This window comes from Neoarius graeffei, chromosome 3, assembly GCF_027579695.1.
Source record: "Neoarius graeffei isolate fNeoGra1 chromosome 3, fNeoGra1.pri, whole genome shotgun sequence".
Lineage (NCBI taxonomy): Eukaryota > Metazoa > Chordata > Actinopteri > Siluriformes > Ariidae > Neoarius > Neoarius graeffei.
In genome coordinates this window covers 106,088,187-106,109,263 of record NC_083571.1, presented here as the reverse complement: position 1 = coordinate 106,109,263, position 21,077 = coordinate 106,088,187, and the positions used below count along the sequence as shown (strand labels likewise).

General features: G+C 42.6%; 1 protein-coding gene across 3 annotated transcripts in view; it reads right to left on the bottom strand.

Moving 5' to 3' along the window:
- Nucleotides 1-3,209: 3,209 nt before the first annotated feature.
- Nucleotides 3,210-21,077, bottom strand: part of kidins220b (kinase D-interacting substrate 220b) — an 82,091-nt gene continuing 64,223 nt past the window's right edge. For 2 of the 3 annotated variants that reach the window (XM_060917853.1, XM_060917854.1), the window contains exons 23-30: nt 18,899-19,077; nt 12,943-13,169; nt 10,823-10,951; nt 10,240-10,269; nt 7,100-7,237; nt 6,897-6,995; nt 5,518-5,748; nt 3,210-5,423 (exon numbers count right to left, since the gene is read on the bottom strand). In XM_060917853.1, coding sequence (XP_060773836.1) covers nt 4,257-5,423; nt 5,518-5,748; nt 6,897-6,995; nt 7,100-7,237; nt 10,240-10,269; nt 10,823-10,951; nt 12,943-13,169; nt 18,899-19,077 — 2,200 coding nt within the window. In that variant the 3' untranslated portion in view covers nt 3,210-4,256. The remainder of the gene's footprint in view (nt 5,424-5,517; nt 5,749-6,896; nt 6,996-7,099; nt 7,238-10,239; nt 10,270-10,822; nt 10,952-12,942; nt 13,170-18,898; nt 19,078-21,077) is intronic. The other variant, XM_060917855.1, reaches the window with a different exon arrangement.

The window sequence follows — 21,077 nt, the reverse complement described above, 5'->3', positions numbered from 1 at the left end:
ATGTAATGTCTCTAAACCACACTTTTTTTTCCCTTGTACAAAGCAATAATCATGTTGATTGACCATGTGTTTTTGAACCATAGCTGATCCAAAAAGCCATAAATTGATGGAAAATCAATAAGATCAGCAGATTTTCACAGAATCTACCGAGACTGATCCAGAAGATCCCGAAAGGGTGCAAGACGTCACACCTGTAACAATCCAGGTATCAATTTAGTTTGTGCGCGCAGCAGTGGTTAGACCAGTCTCAATATGGAATCATGATTTTGGAGAGAATTCTGACAGTGATTGGGATTAGAGCCCTGCACTCCCACGGGAGTCCCGCGGGACCCGACGCAAAGCAGTGCGGCGCGGGACAAATTTTGAAAGCTCATTGCGGGCGCGGGCGGGAGAGGTGATAAGCTGCAGTCCCGCTAACTAAAAACGTGTTTAAAATAAAATTTATAAATTAATTTATGTCTATCGTATATAATTTGTGCTGGATATTTTATTTGGCATTAATAAAAACATTTTAAGATGCCTAAATTTGCGGATGTGGTCTAATCTCGCGTACGTTTCCGATTCCTTTCCGCTCTTCCGTGTTTGAGATCTCCGATCATGGCAGAAGAGCAGAGCTCCTCTAGTGAAGCTCACAGTGCTTCAGAAGTAAGTGCTGCTTTAAAAAGAGGTACATTTACCGTTAAAAAGTCAAGAGTATTAGTCCTAAGTATTAAAAAGTATTTAAAAAAGTATTAACTAGTATTAAAAAGGACTGTGTATCGCACAGATTGTTCAATTTAAAGCGAGAAATAGTGTATAATCTGAGGAGCTGGTTGTGGTTGCGCAGCACTTCATATGAGAGGAGAATGAAATCGCGGTTGGAATCATAACGCCACAGACTCGGAAGTGGGAGTGCGAGTGCGCAAAGTGAGAGCTGTCAATCAAAGCGAGAGCTGTCAATCATGAGCGCATGCAGCGCTCAACTTGGAATGTGTCAGCAGAATGTCAGAGTCTAAACAATAAACTTACAATAAATGAAGGATCGGTCAGTGCAGAGCTCAGCATGTTTAATTCCCCAAGCCAATGACAAGAACTTTCGTGAGAAATAACGCGAACGTCTGCATCATGCGGGATTTGCGGGCAGGAGCGGGACAAAATATGGCAGGCGAGCGGGACTGAAAATCATAATTCTTTGCGGGAGCGGGACTGAAAATTCTGTCCCGCGCAGACCTCTAACTGGGATTCTTATATGTCAGATGAAGGGGCAGAAGATTATCAAGGATATTCCGGAGTAAATGGTTATCTTTTCGAGTCCCCAAGATGAGAAACAGATGCCAGTTCATGGCAGTCCCGCTCACCACTGATAGCGCACCACCAGCCAGAGAGAACTGGAAACACAGATTGGTTTGTGGATTTTTATTCTAAGCTGTCCGCTGCAAAATATAGGGAAATATTTACATGTACCTGAATAAATGCAGAAATAATAATCTTTAAAAAGTACACTTATTCAGTTTAATTATTGAAAAAAATATGAAGTGGGCGATAATAGGGGACTCGACGAACTGTCCAAATGTCAGATCAAATGTCATTTATTAAATAAACAGGTTCCTTTTTTGCGCCAATAATTCCCATGTGGTCGTTCTGGTGGTGGTGAACACTTGAGGAGTCAGATTTCTTATTAGTCGGCGACACGAAATCTGCCTGCTTCGTTTGCGCAAACCTCACCCGCTGTTGCTTTAGATTAGTGCCATTTCTAGGAAATTTGTGAACTGAATTTCTTGTTGTATATAGATTTGAACATCCAAACACAACGCAGTGCTTTCCCATCGTTATTTGTGTAATACCCTGTCCACACTAGGGATTTTGTACCGATACGAAACTACTTTCGTACCCCAACACCTGTCCACACTAGCAACTATACCGGTACTGTAGCGGTATAACTGTATTGGTACGAAACCCACGAATGTATGGGTTTCGTATCGGTACTGTAGCGCTTCGCTGTAGTGTGGACAGATGAAGCGGTTCTGTATCGATACAAATATAATGCGCATGCGAAAACGAAACGACCGTGGAGCTACATGGAGCAAAGAAAGGGGGGAGAAAGGGAGAGGGGGAGGAGGGAGGGAGGGGGAAAGGAGGAAGAGGGGAAAAGGGATAGAAAGGGAGGGGAAGAGAAGGAAAGAGGGAGAGAGGGGGGAGAAAGGGAGATTCGTTTTCTTTGTTTCTTTCTCAACTGCCTCGCGCGTTTTATACGATTCGACTGAATAAATGACCACCAGAAATACAGACTGTACATTGACAATAAAAAGCACACACGCGTTGTTTCATCCGCCATATTCTCGGAAGGAAGTTACTCGGTAACCACGGAAACATTTCGCGCACGCGCATTTCAACTACCGTGAAAGAAAACCGCAAACATTTCTCGCTAGTGTGGACAGATGCACTAAACTGTACCGGTATACTTTGTATCGATACAGTTATACCACTTTCGTACCGGTATAAGTGTGAACACAGCATAAGATTCCACAACAATATCCAAATTTCAGTGAGTAAACAAGCACGGAGTCAGATGTACTGAAAAGACCTAGATAACCAGGGTTCCATGTGTGACGTCACGCGAGATTAGCCCTGAGGCAAGGCTGCTTTTTTCCGGGATCCGGACACCATGATTTATCGATAGTTTTGTGCTTGATAATAAAATAAATATTATTTGCTTTATTAATTCATTTTGGTCATTACTAGTGATATATATTCATTTTTAAAGCATTACAATAAGGCATTAATATTTATTAAAAGGATCGATGGATTAAAGCCCAATGTGGAAGGCTTTATTCCCAATTTTCAGTAACCACTTTGTCCTAAGCAGGGTTGCAGTGACTCTTAGGAACACTGTGGGCAAGACAGGAATACCGTACACCCTGGAGGGCAAGCCAGTATATTAAGCCAGCAAGGGCACACACTCATTCACACCTCGGGGCAATTTATGTATGATTTTGAGACACGTGAGACCTCACAGACAGTAACCCGAGTTCAGGATTGAACCAGGGGCCTGCTGAGAGGCGGTTAATGCTATCTGCTCCACCCAGTGTGAAAATATAAAATGAAAATATTTAAAATGTCCTAGTGAAGTACACTGTATATAACCATTTCAAAACCAGTCCTATTGTTTAACCTAAATAACTAGATTGCTCTCTAAACATGCATAAAGGATCCATAAAGCAGAAAAAAAGTCATTATATTTAGTTTATTTTCCTCCATGTGGTAGACAGTTCGGTTTTCACATCCACTTCTTTGCATTAGGCAGCTAATACAAGCAAACAGACAAAAATCACAGCTTACTGCATGCAACTTCTTACGCTGTTTCACTTTTGACATTTAATGCAGTCAGACACATGCACGTCACTGCTCCGAATGTTTTCCAGGATTTCTTAAACTTTATAAACTCGATCAGGATCCGTATCGTAACTGACGAATTAATACCTTCAAACATCAGAAGAAGGACTTTGTTGGTTTGTTTTAGTCCCGAGTTTAAAGTTTAAGCAAAACCTCTGTTGGGGTTCAACCCAGCCAGAGACCCCGATTCCTTCGTGGGCCCCCTCGGATCCGAGGACGAATGAACAGGACGATAAACTGGCATGTGAACTCTCTGGTGTTCACCTGTCTGTTTCTATCGACCTGTTTCATTCGTCCTCGGATCCGAGGGGGGCCCACGAAGGAATCGGGGTCTCTGACTGGGTTGAACCCCAACAACCTCTCAGAGGAAGCATGCAACTGACACACAATTCAGTACAATACAACACAACACAACACAACACGTGTTTCATGACCAAGTAAGTAATGAACATGACGGTGAGTTGATATGAAACCGTTTCTGATGGAGTAACCGAGGGTTAACACGTGCGTTTAATTATAGCCCACAATTATCAATAACTATTTTAGTAGATGGCCCGAGTGCTCATGCTCGCCTTGGCCAATTTAGAATATTCAAAAAGAGATTAAAGCAGTAATACTGTTAACTGTATTTTTCAGCAAAATGCCTATTAAATACATTTAAAGTTGATTCTAAAAATAACTGCTAAAACAAGGATGTAGGCACCATTTAAGGTCGGTAAACTACAGTAGACAGATGACCACTATTCAATACTGAAACATCACTGAACCATCAGCGTTACACATTCCACTGAGCATGCATCACAACACCAAACATCTAAAGCTTGAGAACTGCACCGCATGTCTAAAACACAATAGGGGATTTGCCAGGAACAGGGTCCAGGTTCTCAAAGGATGCTCTCACGTTCCTCGCTGAAGACCACTGTGTCAGAAGTGACTGTGTGGATCTCAGGTGGGTCTCCAGGGTTCAGGCCTCTCTTCAAGTGCACTACACGTACGTTCTCATTGTTGGCAGTGGATGTGGATGTGGAGGTGATGGTGGTGCTGGACCCAGGGGTCATGATGACCTCGGTGCCAGTGGTGTTGGAACTTTCATTTGGCTGGCATGGACGGTTCCCCTGCTGGGCGTTGGTGTTGTTGTTGAGGGTGTTGTTGCTGGGAGTGCGGTTGAGGTTATAGCTTTTAGATGAAGGCCAGCTTTCTTCAGGGCTACTGGCCAGGAGGCTGCACTGGTCTTCGGAGCAGATAGACATGCGCGCAACTGCTGGATCCTGGAGGCCACTCAAACTATTAGGCAGGCCTCTCTTGCGGGCTAGGCTCTCCTCGTCTAGCTCTATAAGGTTGGTCCTCTCTGACTGAGACAGGTCAGCCTCCTCGTCTTGCAGAGAATGATTGGGTGAGCTTTCGTTAGAGCGGACGCCTGAATCAGAGGAGTCCTTCTTATCCAGCATGCCATCAGAGAGGTACTCTTTCCCCTTTGCTAAAGACGAATCCTCATTCTCGTTGTGCTTGGGTTCTACTTCCTTGCCATCCTTGATCAGGGGGGTGTTATCAGACTCTTCTGACTCTTCGTCATCACTGGTCAGTTTCTGGTAGCGCAGCCCTCCTGCGGACTTCAGCTTCAGGTCAGCACTCTGGAAGAGGCCCAGCTTCTCTGCAGAGGACTTGCGTCCAAGCAGGGACTTGGTCGAGCCATGGTCAACCTTCTCATCCTCCTCGCTGATGGGGTCCAGAGTGGCAGCTTCAGTGGAAGCATAGTCAGTTGCATCCACCGCTGGCTTTCCACCAGCTCGCTTTGTGTAGGACTTGCGTCCATCTTGATCACCTCCATCTTTATTCTTATCATCAGAGTTGGAGTGCATAAACTGGCCTGGATGGGGCTGTACAGGCTTCTCCAACGCACTGCCTGTTGCCTCAAGCTGCGCCATTGAGGCAATGTACTCTTGGTAGGCATTGCGGTACTCAGCCTGTTGCTTGTCAGTGAGTTTGCAGATCTCATTGGAGGACTCCTGAGAGTTCAGACTGGACATGCTGGGGGTGCGGTGTGTAGTGTTCTACAGAGAGTGTGCGATATTGCAAGAATCAATTTGATCAAGCACTAAAAGAAAACAAGAACAGGATCTTCAAAAGCTACAAAAGTAGGCTCACCATCCACGGAGGATTGGGATTCCGCTGAAGCTCATCCAGGCCCACATTAGAGAGTTCCTCAAAGCTAAGGTTGAAGTTGTACATGGGTGAGGTATCAGTGTTAGCGGGTCCTCCGTGGGCTGAAGTACCACGATTCCTACTAGTCTCTCCGGGACCGATCATGCTGCTGCCCTGCTCGCTGGGGGCCTCTTCATGCAGGACTTGGCTCTCCAAGTGACGCAAATCCATCACCTGCACACACCAGGGTGTCATTAGAGGGAATGCATTTCTGTGGCCTTAAAGGAACAGTCCACCGTACTTCCATAATGAAATATGCTCTTATCCGAATTGAGACGAGCTGCTCCGTACCTCTCCGAGCTTTGCGCGACCTCCCAGTCAGTCAGACGCGCTGTCACTCCTGTTAGCAATGTAGCTAGGCTCAGTATGGCCAATGGTATTTTTTGGGGCTGTAGTTAGATGCGACCAAACTCTTCCGTGTTTTTCCTGTTTACATAGGTTTATATGACCAGTGACATGAAACAAGTTCAGTTACACAAATTGAAACGTAGCGATTTTCTATGCTATGGAAAGTCCGCACTATAATGACAGGCGTACTAACACCTTCTGCGCGCTTCGGCAGCGCATTGATATCTGAGCTCCGTATCAATGCGCTGCCAAAGCGCGCAGAAGGTGTTAGTACGCCTGTCATTATAGTGCGGACTTTCCATAGCATAGAAAATCGCTACGTTTCAATTTGTGTAACTGAACTTGTTTCATGTCACTGGTCATATAAACCTACGTAAACAGGAAAAACGTGGAAGAGTTTGGTCACATCTAACTACAGCCCCAAAAAATACCATTGGCCATACTGAGCCTAGCTACATTGCTAACAGGAGTGACCGCGCGTCTGACTGACTGGGAGGTCGCGCAAAGCTCGGAGAGGTACAGAGCAGCTCGTCTCAATTCGGATAAGAGCATATTTCATTATGGAAGTACGGTGGACTGTTCCTTTAAGAAAAAGGCATGTCTGTTTTTGTCCAATTAGTCTGTAATGCTGCTTAAAAAGCATGAAGAACTTTACAATTCATGATGTGCCATGGGATGGCTCTGAGCAATGGGGGCCCCTACACAACTTGCAAAGTTTGCATATAGGAAGGACGGGCACTGATTAAAGCTTTGCCTCCATTACACCTGCACCTGGCAAAAGGTTTTGGCATCAGTGCCTCACCTCCTGGGATCATTAACGAAAACACCATTTGGCAGAATTTGATTCAGCTTATTTGTTCCAAACATGCCGTTTTGATATTTCTTTGAACATCACCCGTTTTTTTTTTTTAAGAAACAGTGAATCAAATAAATAAATAAATAGCTAGTTCAAAGAGAACTTCAAATGAACTCACAATTCCTCTAAACAGCTGCCAGTCTCCAAAGTTCATGTTCATCTCTTTCTTCAGCTCATCCAGGTTACACTGGGATAAAACCCGTCCATTGACATTGGCCTGTGAGAAATATCGATTAGGAGCAGCACAACTCTCTTTGGGAAAGAGAAGTGCACACCACATTTCTCTCTCTCTCTCTCTCTCTCTCTCACACACACACATACCTTCTTAATGGTAGCAGTATACTGGGCCAGCATGCCTTGGTCAATGCCTTCCATCACTCTGAGACGCTCACACACCATGTCTGTATTCATGGAGCTGAGCAGCACAGATGGGGTGCCTGACACCACAGAAGCGGTGCCCTGATGCACACAACATACAGGCAAAGAGAAAATAATCAGCTCCTGCATATTAATACCACCTGCACTTTTATGACAAGATTTCTGAGATACTCAGAAATGAGGTAGCCAAAGCACATTGGGCAAAAATTCAAATAATCATGCTTGCTGTTAGTATGCAATCCAAGCTATCCAGAGAATAGAAGAGTTTGAATTTAGATTTTAGCGAAGAGGAGCATTATACTGAAACGAAAGATTGTAGAAATGGTAAGGAACAGGTTTTTTTTTTTTATTTAATTTAGTTCTAGTAAGCTAAAAATGGTTAACTAATCGCTGCACTGGAATGTAATTTATAGCTACTGAAAAGATACAGGAGGTTTTCGAAGCATGTTAGTACTGGGATTCTACACAAAATCAATGAAATTACATCGAATTAATTAACTGTAATCTATACTTAATAATCACAAAAGATGCTGTTTCCATAAATATGTGCAATATAACTGGATTTTCTAACTTCTGTTTTTACCTCCTCAACCAAAATGTGCAATACCACTTCCGATAGATATTTATTACTTTTTTATATATTTATTCCTATATCAGTTTAATGACAGCCTTATATAGCTCTATCTAGCACGCTCACTGTTTATTTGCCATTGTTATAATTGTGTATTATAGTGCGTTTTTTATTTTAGAATGTACAGTTGTGTTCAAAATAATAGCAGTGTGTTTAAAAACGTAAGTAAAGCTCAAAATCCTTATAATAGTTCTTATTTCCATGCATTGGGAACAATGCACATTATATTCTACATCAAAACATGAAGAAAAATGTATCAATATTTTAATTACTTTACAGAAAATGAAGAAAAATGAACATTGGGCTGTTCAAAAAAATAGCAGTGTCAGCATTTTTCATTACAAACTCCAAATATTTACTGTATAAACTGAAAAAACCTTAAGGATTTAGTATTCCTGTGAATCACTAAACTAATATAACCACGGTTTCTGAGAACTTCTGGCACCTGTGAACAAGTATTCCAGCCCAGGATGATTTGACAACATTCCACAATTCCTCTGCATTTCTTGGTTTTGCCTCAGAAACAGCATTTTTGATGTCACCCCACAAGTTTTCTATCGGATTAAGGTCCGGGGATTGGGCTGGCCACTCCATAACTTTCATTTTGTTGGTCTTGAACCCTGATGCTGCTCGCTTACTGGTGTGTTTGGCGTCGTTGTCTTGTTGAAACACCCATTTCAAGGGCATTTCCTCTTCAGCATAAGGCAACATGACCTTTTCAAGTATTTTGATATATGCAAACTGATCCATGATCCCTGGTATGCGATAAATGGGCCCAACACCACAGTAAGAGAAACATTCCCATATCATGATGCTTGCACCACCATGCTTCACTGTCTTCAGAGTGTACTGTGGCTTGAATTCAGTGTTTGGGGGTCGTCTGAAAAACTGTCTGCGGCTCTTGGACCCAAAAAGAACAATCTTACTTTCATCAGTCCACAAAATGTTTTTCCATTTCTCTTTAGGCCAGTCGATGTGTTCTTTGGCAAACTGTATCCTCTTCAGCACGTCTTTTTTTTAACAGTGGAACTTTGCGGGGGCTTCTTGCCGATAGATTAGCTTCACACAGGCATCTTCTAATTGTCACAGTACTCACAGGTAACTTCAGACCGTCTTTGATCACCCTGGAGCTGATCATTGGCTGAGTCTTTGCCATTCTGGCTATTCTTCGATCCATTCGAATGGTAGTCTTCTGTTTTCTTCCACGTCTCTCTGGTTTTGCTGTCCATTTTAAAGCACTGGAGATCATTTTAGCTGAGCAGCCCATCATTTTCTGCACTTCTTTACAGTATACGTGTTACCTCTCCAATCAACGTTTTAATCAAAGCACGCTGTTCTTCTGAACAATGTCTGGAACGACCCATGTTTCTCAGGTTTTCAGAGAGAAATGGATGTACAACATGTGCTGGCTTCATCCTTAAATTAGGGCCACCTGACTGACATCTGTTTTTTTCACAGAATGAATGACCTCACTAATTAAACTCCACACTGCTATTATTTTGAACACGTCCCTTTCACTTAATTATTCGATTACACAGACTCGGGAGCATCCATATCATGAATGTTGGGTCTGTTGGTTTTCTATGACTCTACTACACCTACTGGTAAATTATTTGCCATGTAGTAATATATTTTCCACCAAAAACAGTGATTGATCTGGTTAGTCGTGTTGGACTGCTATTATTTTGAACACAAGTGTATATCGTTTCGTGTATTTGTAAACCCCCCTCCCCCCCTTTTAAATAATGTCTATGAAGCTGACTCGTGGAAAACGCTCAAGAATTCCAATGTACCTGTACTGCAGTGTATTTGTGCAAATGGCAATAAACTCTATTCTATTCTAAATATGGCTAAAGTCACACCCTGTGAGCAAAAAACTGGTTTTGCTCTACAATAAGTGACACTTTTTTCCAGAGGGATCTGCAGCACAGTGCTAATTCCGCACAGCACATTTTTCGTACCAGAATACTGAATATGAGAAGTGAGATTTATGTGAAATTGGTGTTGATGTGAACTTCCATGACACAGCATCAGTGACACAGTTTCATGGGACTTTAAGGTACTAAGTCAGTCAGTCACTGTTAGAGGTGAAATTCAATGATATCTTGGATACAGATATCGTCTTGGTAAACTATAAAACAATACTTCGGGAGGAGTTGTTATACTGCAGGCGTAAAACCGTAAGGCATTTACGAAATGAAATAAGACATGCTCCTGCGCACAACACGCTTCTTTATTATTACTCAAGTTTAGCTTTATATTTAACACCCTAGTTCCTCCTTCCCCGCTGAGACTATGTCAGTTCCCAAAGGGCATGCTGGGAGTGCTTGGTGCAGAAGAAGAAGTGCATGTGAAGGAAAGCAAGAGAGTGAAAAGGCATTTTTAAGGATAGGCAGCATAAACAGGGCAGCACAGCAGCAGGGTTGAAGCCAAGACTAGAGGAATTCAGTACCTGTTTCTTTTTCAAAGACGCTACCTTACACTGCTCAAAAGGAGAGAAGGAGAGGAGGGAAGAGACAGAGGAGGTGGAGAATGTGAGGGAAACACATATAGGCTGTTTGAAATGAAACAGGAAAAAAAAAAAGTGTATCAAGGGAGCAGGTATGTTTTTCGCAAAGCAGGTGGAGTTTCTATTCCACTATGGGCTCCAGTGAGCATTAGACAGCTGGTGGTTGACGTCATTGACACTGTGTGCATGTGTGTGAACAGACGGCAGGAACTTAACTGTCCACACACACACACACACACACACACACACACACAAAGCACTCTGCTTAAATATTACAATGGTTAAGAGTTTGGCATTAAAAAGTCAAAAAGGACAAAAATATAATTCTGAAACATCATTAGTTTATACATAATGTAAAAAAAAAAAAAAACCCAACAACTATACACTAAGACAGCAATCAGCCTAAAAAATAGAAAAATTGTTAGTTCTCAATATCCGTGAGTAGAAAAGCTGCAAATGAAAAAGAGTACACATGAAGACATGGTGGTCTACGTATAAGGCACTACCTCTAGGTTTCAGTACTTACGATTGCAGAGCTAGGCTCCCTTGGATGGGCTGCTTTAATGATTGGACGTGGAGGTGCAGGGATGTGAATGGGATGGGAGCTGCCAATGTACTGCCGGGGCAGCATGTAAACATGGTGGGGGAAATAAGGCTGGGAGAGGGAATTTTGGAGAAGGAAAGAAGTTTAGCAAATGAAAATAAAACACAAATGCAAAATGGTCTCACAATAAGGGGTTCTGCTCACATAAAGACATAAAACTAAAAAACAAACAAACAAACAAAGAACCACAAGTTAAAAAAAACTTAAACCAATGGAAATGATAGAATTAAATATGATAATAACTTATCACCAGGGAAATGATTGGAAAAAAAAATTCCAGACCAGAAAAAGTAAAAACCATACCCAGAACTTGAAGCTGGAATCTAAGGATTGGATTTGTACACTAGATCGCCTACATCCATCAAATAAACAGACTGTCTAGTAAAGTCGGGCCATTTACTGCCTTCTGCACATCCAAAAACAAGAACTGGTCCAAAAACAGGAACCAGCCATTTTCCCACTAAATTCAGAGAAGTGAAATGGGGACAGTGAAGGCAGCAAAACGAATGAATTAAATTTCTTTCTTTGTCTGGCTGGCCTATTTGGTCCCCCATCATACGTTGGTTGCAACTAGAAAATAACGCCGATAGCCAACAAGATGAAAAATCCACACTAGCAAAAATAAAATTATTTCAATTTCAGCCCATTGCTGAAATTATCATTTGCAACATAAAAAAAAAAAAAAAAAAAAAAAATCATCACTACTATTTGATCTGGTATGGCTTTTAACAAATTAAATTCTTATGCAGGTCAAGAAATAAACCAGCACAAGGTTGCTTTTAAATATATACACAGCACCATTAAACCAAAGTATTCGGTGTTTTGCTTGTCTGAATTGTTTTAATCTGTAATCAATCAATCGTGTTGCTAGCCTTGCCCCGAGTACCATTCAGCCCTGGTGGTACCGCTCTACTGGAACCTTTGACGCCAGTTTTCCGGTGTGAAAATATTTGATACTTCATACTAGGGATGTTAACCGATGACTGTTTGACCGGTGGCTGACCGAATCAACGTCAACCGGTTAATTTTTTTTGGTTGTCGGTTAAAAAAAAAAAAATCGTTTTGAAGCTGCAGATTTTGGAGCGGAGAACCTGGAATTCTGTGTTGTAAACGCTTGGGGCATGCCATGCGGTGTAAGGACGACAGCTGACAAATCAGAAACACCCATTCAGTCATGTCCCGCCCTCCCGCCCCAGTTAAAGACAGCTGACAAATCAGAAACACCCATTCAGTCATGTCCCGCCCTCCCGCTGCCACTCTGTGAAAGAAAAGTGTAGACACAGGCTTTTTAGCTTACAAATTACTATTCTGTTTTTTTTTTTTAAATTATTATTAGAAGGCACATCGAGTTTAGTCCTGCCTTGGCCAGTGCATTCTGAAAGTATGTTTCAGTCTGTACCCAACAATGCATGTTATTGCAGATCATATCTCTCCACACAAACTAAAGGCGCAGATGCCGACTTTTTCACGGCTTTTTCATGGACTGTAACAGCATTTGCTTATGTAGTAATTTTAATACAGAATTTACTCTGATGAAATTATTCAGACACTCCAACGCCCCCCCTAAAAAAAAAATCAGATCTGCATGAGCCGTGAAAAAGGCGCGCCGTTTGCATCCCTGTTTAAACTCATAGGTTAACCGACTTTAACCGGCTAATGAGGCTCGGTGGTCGGTCAAGATTTTTTTTAGTTTTCGCCATCCCTACTTCATACAGTGAAATGGCTTTTAGTCACAGATTAGAAACTCCCATTAAAACGTTTAAACTAAATAGACTCCCAACCCTCCAAAGAAGGCGAGTCGTCTCAATTTTTACCCATCCAAGAAATTAAACATCTCTACTACCTAAGAGAATCAAAGCAGCCTTACCATCATACATAACTTTCAAAAGATCTCAAACAGAAGGCTTGGGATCAGATAAACTTGTTTATAACCAAGCGAATATGTATTGTTTCAATCATAGCAGGAAGAAACCTGACCCCTGGACTACTGTTCCATTTCAGTTACAGTGCTGGCTGAACGGATCCTTTGTAGGGACACTTACCCTGTTGTAATAGGGGTGCTGAGGGCCGGCTATTCCACTGTAGAAGGCGCTGTGGGGCTGAGGGGACACACAGGTCGCATTGTATGGCCCGTTGTATGAGGCAGTGGGCGAGCAGGCTGAGGAATGCTGACTGTAGATGGATGTGGGACGGACAGCAGGGTCCTGCAGGGGTAGTGTGGGATACGTAACTCCACCCATGTTCATCTGCTCCCGAGCAGCACGTACATCTGAGGAGGCAGGAAGCAGAGCAGCTGCAGTGTACTACAAGACATCCAGCGATAGAGAAACACAAAATCTAACATCCAATTCAGTCTGTTAACCTTCATATCCTGTTCACTTACTTGGCAAGAGATATACACTCACCATCCACTTCAATAGGAACACTGCTCATTTATGCAGTTCTCCAATCAGCCAATAATGTGACAGCAGCACACTTGTTGACAAGAGCGGTCAAAGGAAAACGGCTAGACTGGTTTGAGACAGGAAGTCTATAGTAACTCAAATAAGCGCTATTTACAACTGTGGTGAGCAGAAAAGCCTCTCAGAACGGACAACACATCAAACATGGAGGTGGATGGGTTACAGCGGCGGAAGACCACATCAGGTTCTACTCCTGGCAGCCAAGAATTTGAAGCTATCACAGACTCATCAAAACTGGACAGTTGAAGACTCAAAAATGGGGATTTGGTACTTGGTAGTGAGAAAGTATGGACTACCGACTGAAGCAAAGATTCTGAGGTGGATAACCCATGACAAGAGATTCAAACCAGGAATTAGTGATTGGGGCTTTGAGAGATGGGCACATAGGGGTATTACAGCAATATGCACACTAGTTGAGAGGGGGGAAATGCAGAGTTTTCAGGCTTTAAGGGAGAAATTTTATTTGGAGGCAAACGAACTTTTTCGATATTTTCAGGTGAGGGATTATTATTTAAAGGAAATAAAGTTAGAAGAACCCAAAGAACAGAATATGATTATTAAAATAATGATAAATGCATACGAAGGGAGAAAATGTAGAGTAATCTCAGCTCTATACCAAGCTATAGGTGCCAGTGGGGGTAATTCAACTGTCTATATTAAAGAAAAATGGGAAAAAGAGCTTGGAATAGAAATAACAGAAGAAGATGACTGGTATAAAGTGGGCAAGGTTCAACACTCAGCCACTAGCTCCAGGGTATGGCGAGAATTTGGGTGGAAGAACATTATAAGGTTTTTCATAACACCAAAAAGATTAAGGGGAGATACACACCAGATCAGAAATCATGTTGGAGGTTGTGTGGTCAAGTGGAGGCAGACCATACACGTATTTTGGAAATGTCAAAAAAGATAGAGGGATACTGGGAGGGAGTCTGGAGTGTGCTGAGGGAGATTCTGGGATAGGAGATACCCAAGACTTGTTTGGTATTATATCTGGGGAACATCCCATAAGAGGGGGTACAAGGAGAAGATAAATACCTGGTGAAAGCATTATTGGTGGCTAGCAGGAAGGCAATTACAAGGGCCTGGCAGGGGCGCAGATACATTTTTTTGAACTGGGGGGGACAAAGCTGCCAGCAAACCAACCCCAACATGTGTTGTCAACATGTGTTGACTTTCTAACTATGCCTGTGTGTTGCGTGAGCAGCAGTCAGTCAACAACTCTTCGCAAAGTTTCCTTATGAAACAATATGCTCGCTGAAATTATGGCAGGGAACGCCAGATTAAACATTAAAACTGCCTTCTGAGTGGGGGGCGTCGTGGCTCAGGTGGCTAAGGCGCCATACCATAAATCCGGGGACCTGGGTTCAATTCCGACCTGAGGTCATTTCCCGATCCCTCCCCGTCTCTCTCTCCTGCTCATTTCCTGTCCTGTCTCTACACCAGGGGTGTCAAACCTGATCCATAAAGGGCCGTGTGGCTGCAGGTTTTCATTCCAGCCATGCAGCAGCACCCTGATTTGGCTTATTCAATCAACTGACACACCCACCCTTTAATCAAGGGTGGGTGTGGCTGCAAGTATTTGACTGTGTGAAGACAGTTCAGTTGATTGAATGAGCCAAGTCAGGTGTGCTGCTGCATGGCTGGAATGAAAACCTGCAGCCACAAGGCCCTTTATGGATCAGGTTTGACACCCCTGCTCTACACTATATCCAATAAAGGTGAAAAAAGCCCAAAAAATATCTTAAAAAAAAAAAAATGCCTTCTGAGCACTGTATCTACAGGCTACCACCGAAAGAAGGAGGCTACCAGAAAGGCATCTCTACTCCGTACGATTTTACTTTCACTACGACATTACTTTGAACAGACTATCAAAAAATTGCAAGGTGATATGATAAAGTAAGGCACAGTTTACTTACAGTCGTCGTTTTTTGAAAAAAACGATGTAATCGTTTTCTGCCTTTTCAGTTTGGCACCCTTCATCATGCCGTGTTGGGGTCCTGAACTAGGAGCTGTCCCCGATATGCCTGTCAAACTTGTTGTGGGTAACCATAGCAACCAAGCTCGAGCTCGCAACCTGTGCGGTCTGCGCAGCTCAACCAACCGAATATCAGTCTTTGTTTTGTTTTATGCGAGTTGTTGCAACTACGTATGTACTGCTGTGCACCTCAATAAACCGAATGGTAATTAGTCTTTTGATTTTTCCGTGAGGTTTGCCTTATGCAAAGAAAGACAGCATAGACGTTTTTTCCTCCCTATAAGTGGGGGGGACCGAACGAGGTGAATTTAAATCTGGGTGGGACGAATCCCATCCGTCCCACCCTCTATCTGCGCCCGTGGGGCCTGGTATAAGGTAGACCCCCCCAACTAGAGATCAGTGGCTGAGCATTGTGGAGGAGATTTATGATATGGAGAGGTTCACACATACCTTGAGAATGAGGGAGGAACAGTTTGAAAGGAAATGGAAGAAATGGAATTATTACAGAAGGGGTAAGGATGATACCACTAGAAATTATAGTCATGACAACTGAACAAGACAGAATTGTTGCATTGTGACTGAATGGGAGGACCTATAAGCTGTTAATGGAAGGTTTTTTTTTCTTTGTTGTTTGTTTTTTGTGTATTATTGTATTTGAATGAAAAAATCCAATAAAAATTAAAGTTAAAAAAAAAAAGACTAAAAGATTAGGCGATTTTTCCTCCCCTTATCTTCAAATGTCCTGTTTGGGTGAACCTGTGCCCATGTTAGCCTCAGATTCCTGTTACTGGCTGACAGGAGTAGAACCCAATGTTGTCTTTGTGCGTGCTGAGATGCTTTTCTTTTCATCACAGTTGTAAAGTGGTTCTATGAGCAAGTATATCCATCCTGGCAGTTCAAACCAATCTAGCCATTTTCCTCTGACCTCTCTTATCAATAAGGCGTTTCCACCTACAGAACCGTCACTCACTCAATGTTTTTGCACCATTCTGTGTAAACTCTAGAGACTGTTGTGTGTGAAAACCTTAGGAGATCATCAGTTTCTGAAATACTCAAACCAGCCCACCTGGCACCAACACCCATGTCCTCATTAAACTTACAGATGTTTGATGTGAGCATTAACTTAAGCTCTTGACCTGCATGTGCATGATTTTATGCGTCGTGCTGCTACTACAGTTGTGGTCAGAAGTTTACATACAGTGACATGAATGTCATGGCAATATTTGGGCTTTCGATAATTTCTTTGAACTGTTCTTTTTCTGTGGCAGAATGATTGTACAGCATACATCTTTAATTAAAAAAAAAAAACCCACACTAGAATTTGGTGCACAAGTTTTAATTTTCTTTGGGTTTTCTGAAATCAACACAGGGTCAAAAATATACATACGCTTACTTTGATTATTAATTCAGAGGTGCTGAAACTTCCAATGTCTCTTATTTTGCCAAGGCCGAGGTCTCTTAACTTCCTGTTAGTGATCATGATTGACTACAGCTGGTAGCTTCTCTGTGCCTTCATAAAAAGGGTTTGTTTACAGCACTCATTGGATTGACCAGCACACAGTAAAATGGGAAAGTCCAAGGAGCTCAGTGCAGAGGATTGCAGATGTACACAACTCCGGAATGTCTCTCAGAGCCATCTCTAAACAACTGCAAATTCCAAGATCAGTTCAAACAATTGTATCCAAGTTATTGTGCAGTGTCGTCACTTTGCCAAGCCACTTTGCTTCAAGAAAACCCAAACCGTCACCCTCAGCTGAAAGGAAATTGGCTTGGATGGTCAGGAACAGCCTGGGAACCACCATGGCACAGCCCTGCCATGAACTGGAAGCTGATGGATCACTGTCTACAGTTCAGATCAGCATGGACTAAGAGGCTGCTATCCAAGAAATAACCCCCTGCTCCAAAACTGACACCTTCAGGCTTAAAGTCTGAAGCTGATCACACGGACAAAGAAAAAGCCTTCTGGAGGATAGCTGTATGGTCAGATGAGACAAAGATTGAGTTGTTTGGCCACAATGACCACCATGTACAGAGGAACACTGTACCAGCTGCTGGTGGTGGTAGGATCATCATGCTCTGGGGCTGTTTTGCTGCCAGTGGAACTGGTTCATTGCACAAAGTGGATGGAATAATGAAGAAGGAGGACTACCTCAGAATTCTTCAGCATAAACCATCAGAAACTTGAACACGGCTTGGGAGTTACAGCAGGACAATGAACCCAAACACGCATCAGAGCTGGTTGTGGAGGATAAAGCAGGCTAACATTAAGCTTAAAACAAGTCCTGACTTCAACCCTATTGAAAATATATGGTCCGTACTTACAAGTCGAGTCCATGCCAAGAAAAACATGAATTTAATTGAACTCTACCAATTCTACCATGAAGAGTCATGAAATATCCAACCAGAATTCTGCCAGAAGCTTGTTCATGGTAAACAAAAATGTTTGGTCAAGGTGAATCTTACGAAGAGACATTTTACCCAAATATTAGGTGTGCTGTATGTATAATTTTGACCCTGTGCTGATTTCAGAAAACCCAAAGAAAATTAAAACTTGTGCACCAAATTCTAGTGTTTTTTTTTAATGAAAGCTGTATGCTGTTAGTCTGGCTAACGCGACTTCAAAGCTCTGCGAGCATTTGGTCTGGCAAAGATATTAAACCCAACCGTTTCCCAAAGTGCGTGGTTGACCCGCCTCCCTGAAATGCCTCGGTTTGCTACTGGTCGAAGCCAGAAAAGGCTGTGACGAAGCTTAAACCAATCACATCACTCTTTCCTCTGACGCATGTGACGCGACGGGGCTAACTGGTAGATTAAACTCTTACCGAAGCCGGTCGGGAGCAAGGCGAAAACGTCCTTCCTTTCAATAAATACCTCCAGGGCTGCTCTTTGCTCCGTTTTCAATGAGAACTTGCTCCATGTTCGTAATGTTTCTAGTGAATGAAGCACTTCCGGCATAGATTCTGTAAACTATGGCTTCCGGTCGCAGTTCTACTATGTCACTGCCTTGAACACGCCTCTACCCAGGGCCGTTGGAGACGCTCAAAGTTGATTGGCTCACGATTTTTCGGGAGCTTGGAAGAGCTGTAGATAGCTTGCCTTGCCAGACTAAGCTCGGAACAGGCCCTCGTGTTGCGTCACACTTAGGATGGGCGGGCCCAGGCTAGTATGCTGTACAATCATTCTGCCATAGAAAAAGAACAGTTCAAAGAAATGACTGAAAGCCCAAATATTGCCATGACCTTCATATCCAAGATGACATTCATGTCACTGTATGTAAACTTCTGACCCCAGCTGTACATGATTGGCTGATTAGATCATTGCATAAATGAGCAGGTGTACAGGTGTTTCTATTAAAGTGGACGGTGAGTATCACTGACTCAGACCATTGGATACTTTATTTTAAAACACCATTTCAATTTTCATCACAGTTATTAGCAATGTAAACGGTATTCATCAAAACAGATGTGTGTTTAAAAATTTTCATTTCACCTAAACAGAACATTAAGGGGGTTCTGATATTCAATCTTCATGAAATCAGAAGACCAGCTGCAGGTTTCTTACCTGCTATAATCTCTCGGAGCTTAGGGTCCAGGTTGACTGTGCAGGGGAGGAAAGTGCGGATGTCTCGAGCAGCCAGCACTGGGGTGCGAGAGGACAGGAACACCTCGAAACTCCGCACATCTCCATCTATCTCCAGCAAGGGCTCCACGTCTTTAGTGGTGGGAATGTTCTTGGAAATTCTGTGACACGGAAAGACAGAAATGTGTACACCTATAAAGACGAACTAAACAATCTCAGGAAATGTAACCTTCAAGTACATTCTAAGCTCACATGGAGCTGCTGAAGTGGAGATCCTCTTGAAAAACACTGCAGGCCTTTGTGCAACCACTCGAGGAGCTGACTTTTGCATACACTGTGGGGATTTATGTCATGTCTCTAGCTGAAACCCACACTTGATGGTTTTATTGAAAACCAAAATGAGGCGTATATAACTGTTACAGCTGTAATACACTTTGGTTTTTTTTTTTGTGGTACAAGTCACAAAACTGAAACATGAAGTATTTAGACAGCTAGTGTCAACACAATAATATGCCGATATTATTGCTCTTCAAGAAACCAAACCTCTTATTATGGACATAAAATTCAGATGTTTTTATTTATGAAGTACTGAGGAACATGTCCCTAAATATAGGGTTGTTCAAAGTCCCAAAACCAAGCTTCTAGTTATTATTTCAAGAAAGCGTGAGCACACCTTGGTTGTAAAGCACGATTGTTCTGACGTTTGTTGTAAACATTACCTGAAGTTCCTGACCTGTATCAGTATGAATTTATTCACCGCACTGTTGTCATTTGATTGGCTGATTGGATATTTGCATGATAAGCAGATGTACAGGTGTTCCTATAGACTAATTAATTTAAAATGACTTTTTTGGCCGTTAACGTACGCATAATAATCCATAATATCAAAGCAAAAACATGTTTATTGCAAACTTATTAAAACTCAAAAACTGAAATATTTTGATAAGTATTCAGACTCTTGGCTAGGGTATTCCAGATTGAGCTCAGGCACATCCTGTTTGCTTTGATTACTTTAACATGACTCTAGAACATGACTAAAGTCCACCTCTGGCAACCTTAGTACACTGGACACACTATGGAAAAGCAGATGTTTGCATGTATAAGGTCCCATAATTCACAGTGCATGACGGACCAGAAACCAAGCCATGAAGTCCAAGGAACCCTCCGTAGATCTCCGTGATCAAATTGCGTCAAGGACAAGCATCTCGGAAATATTCCATCAACCAGACCTTTATGGTAAAGTGACTAGCGGGTAGCCACTCCTGAGTAAAACATATAGGACAATCAAAGAACTCTGGGAGCATGAGGAAAAAGATTTTGTGGTCTGATGAGACAAAATCCGAACCCTTTGGGCTGAACTTCAACTACGTTTGGTGAAAACCAGGTACTGCTAATTAACTGACTAATACCATCCAAACAATGAAGTATTGTGGTGGGAGCATCATGTTATGGGGGTGCAGTGGCAGGAACAGGAAGACTGAGGGTCAGAACTGAGGGAAGGATGAATGCAGCCAAATACAAAGAAGGTCTTAAAGAAAACTGGCCCTGAGTGAGCACAACCTCAGACTGGGACAAAACGTTCCACCCTCAGCACATCAACCCGAAACATATAGCCAAGACAGTGCTGAAGTGGTTTCAGGACAAGTCTCTGAATGACCCAGCCAAAGCCCAGACCCCAAGAACATCTATGAAGAGACATAAAGATGGGAGTTCACAGAAGCTCCCCATCCAATCCAGGCTTGTAGTACTCGAGTCCAGGACTCGGACTCGAGTCTGACTTGTGCCCTAGTTTTCAGGACTCGTGACCCAACCTGGACTTGAGCACTGATGACTTTAACTCTGACTCATGCATTAACTGCATTCGGACTCGTAAATTGAAGACAAGGACTCGGATTTTTTCTTTATTTTTTGTAACATGCCATAATAATTTGGCATAAGATATTTATATCTACATTAATTTTTGTACTAATTTCGTGCAAGTGTGTCACACCTGCGCACCTTGGCGCATGCATCAGATAGACTCTCGGGCACGCTCCGGACAGCGTGCGCGCCAAGCGGACTCTCGCGCGTGCCATAAACAACTCACACTTGCACAGGATTAAGGCGCAATCAGCACACCGATATACAATAAAAACTGTGAAAACACACTTACTTTGCGAAG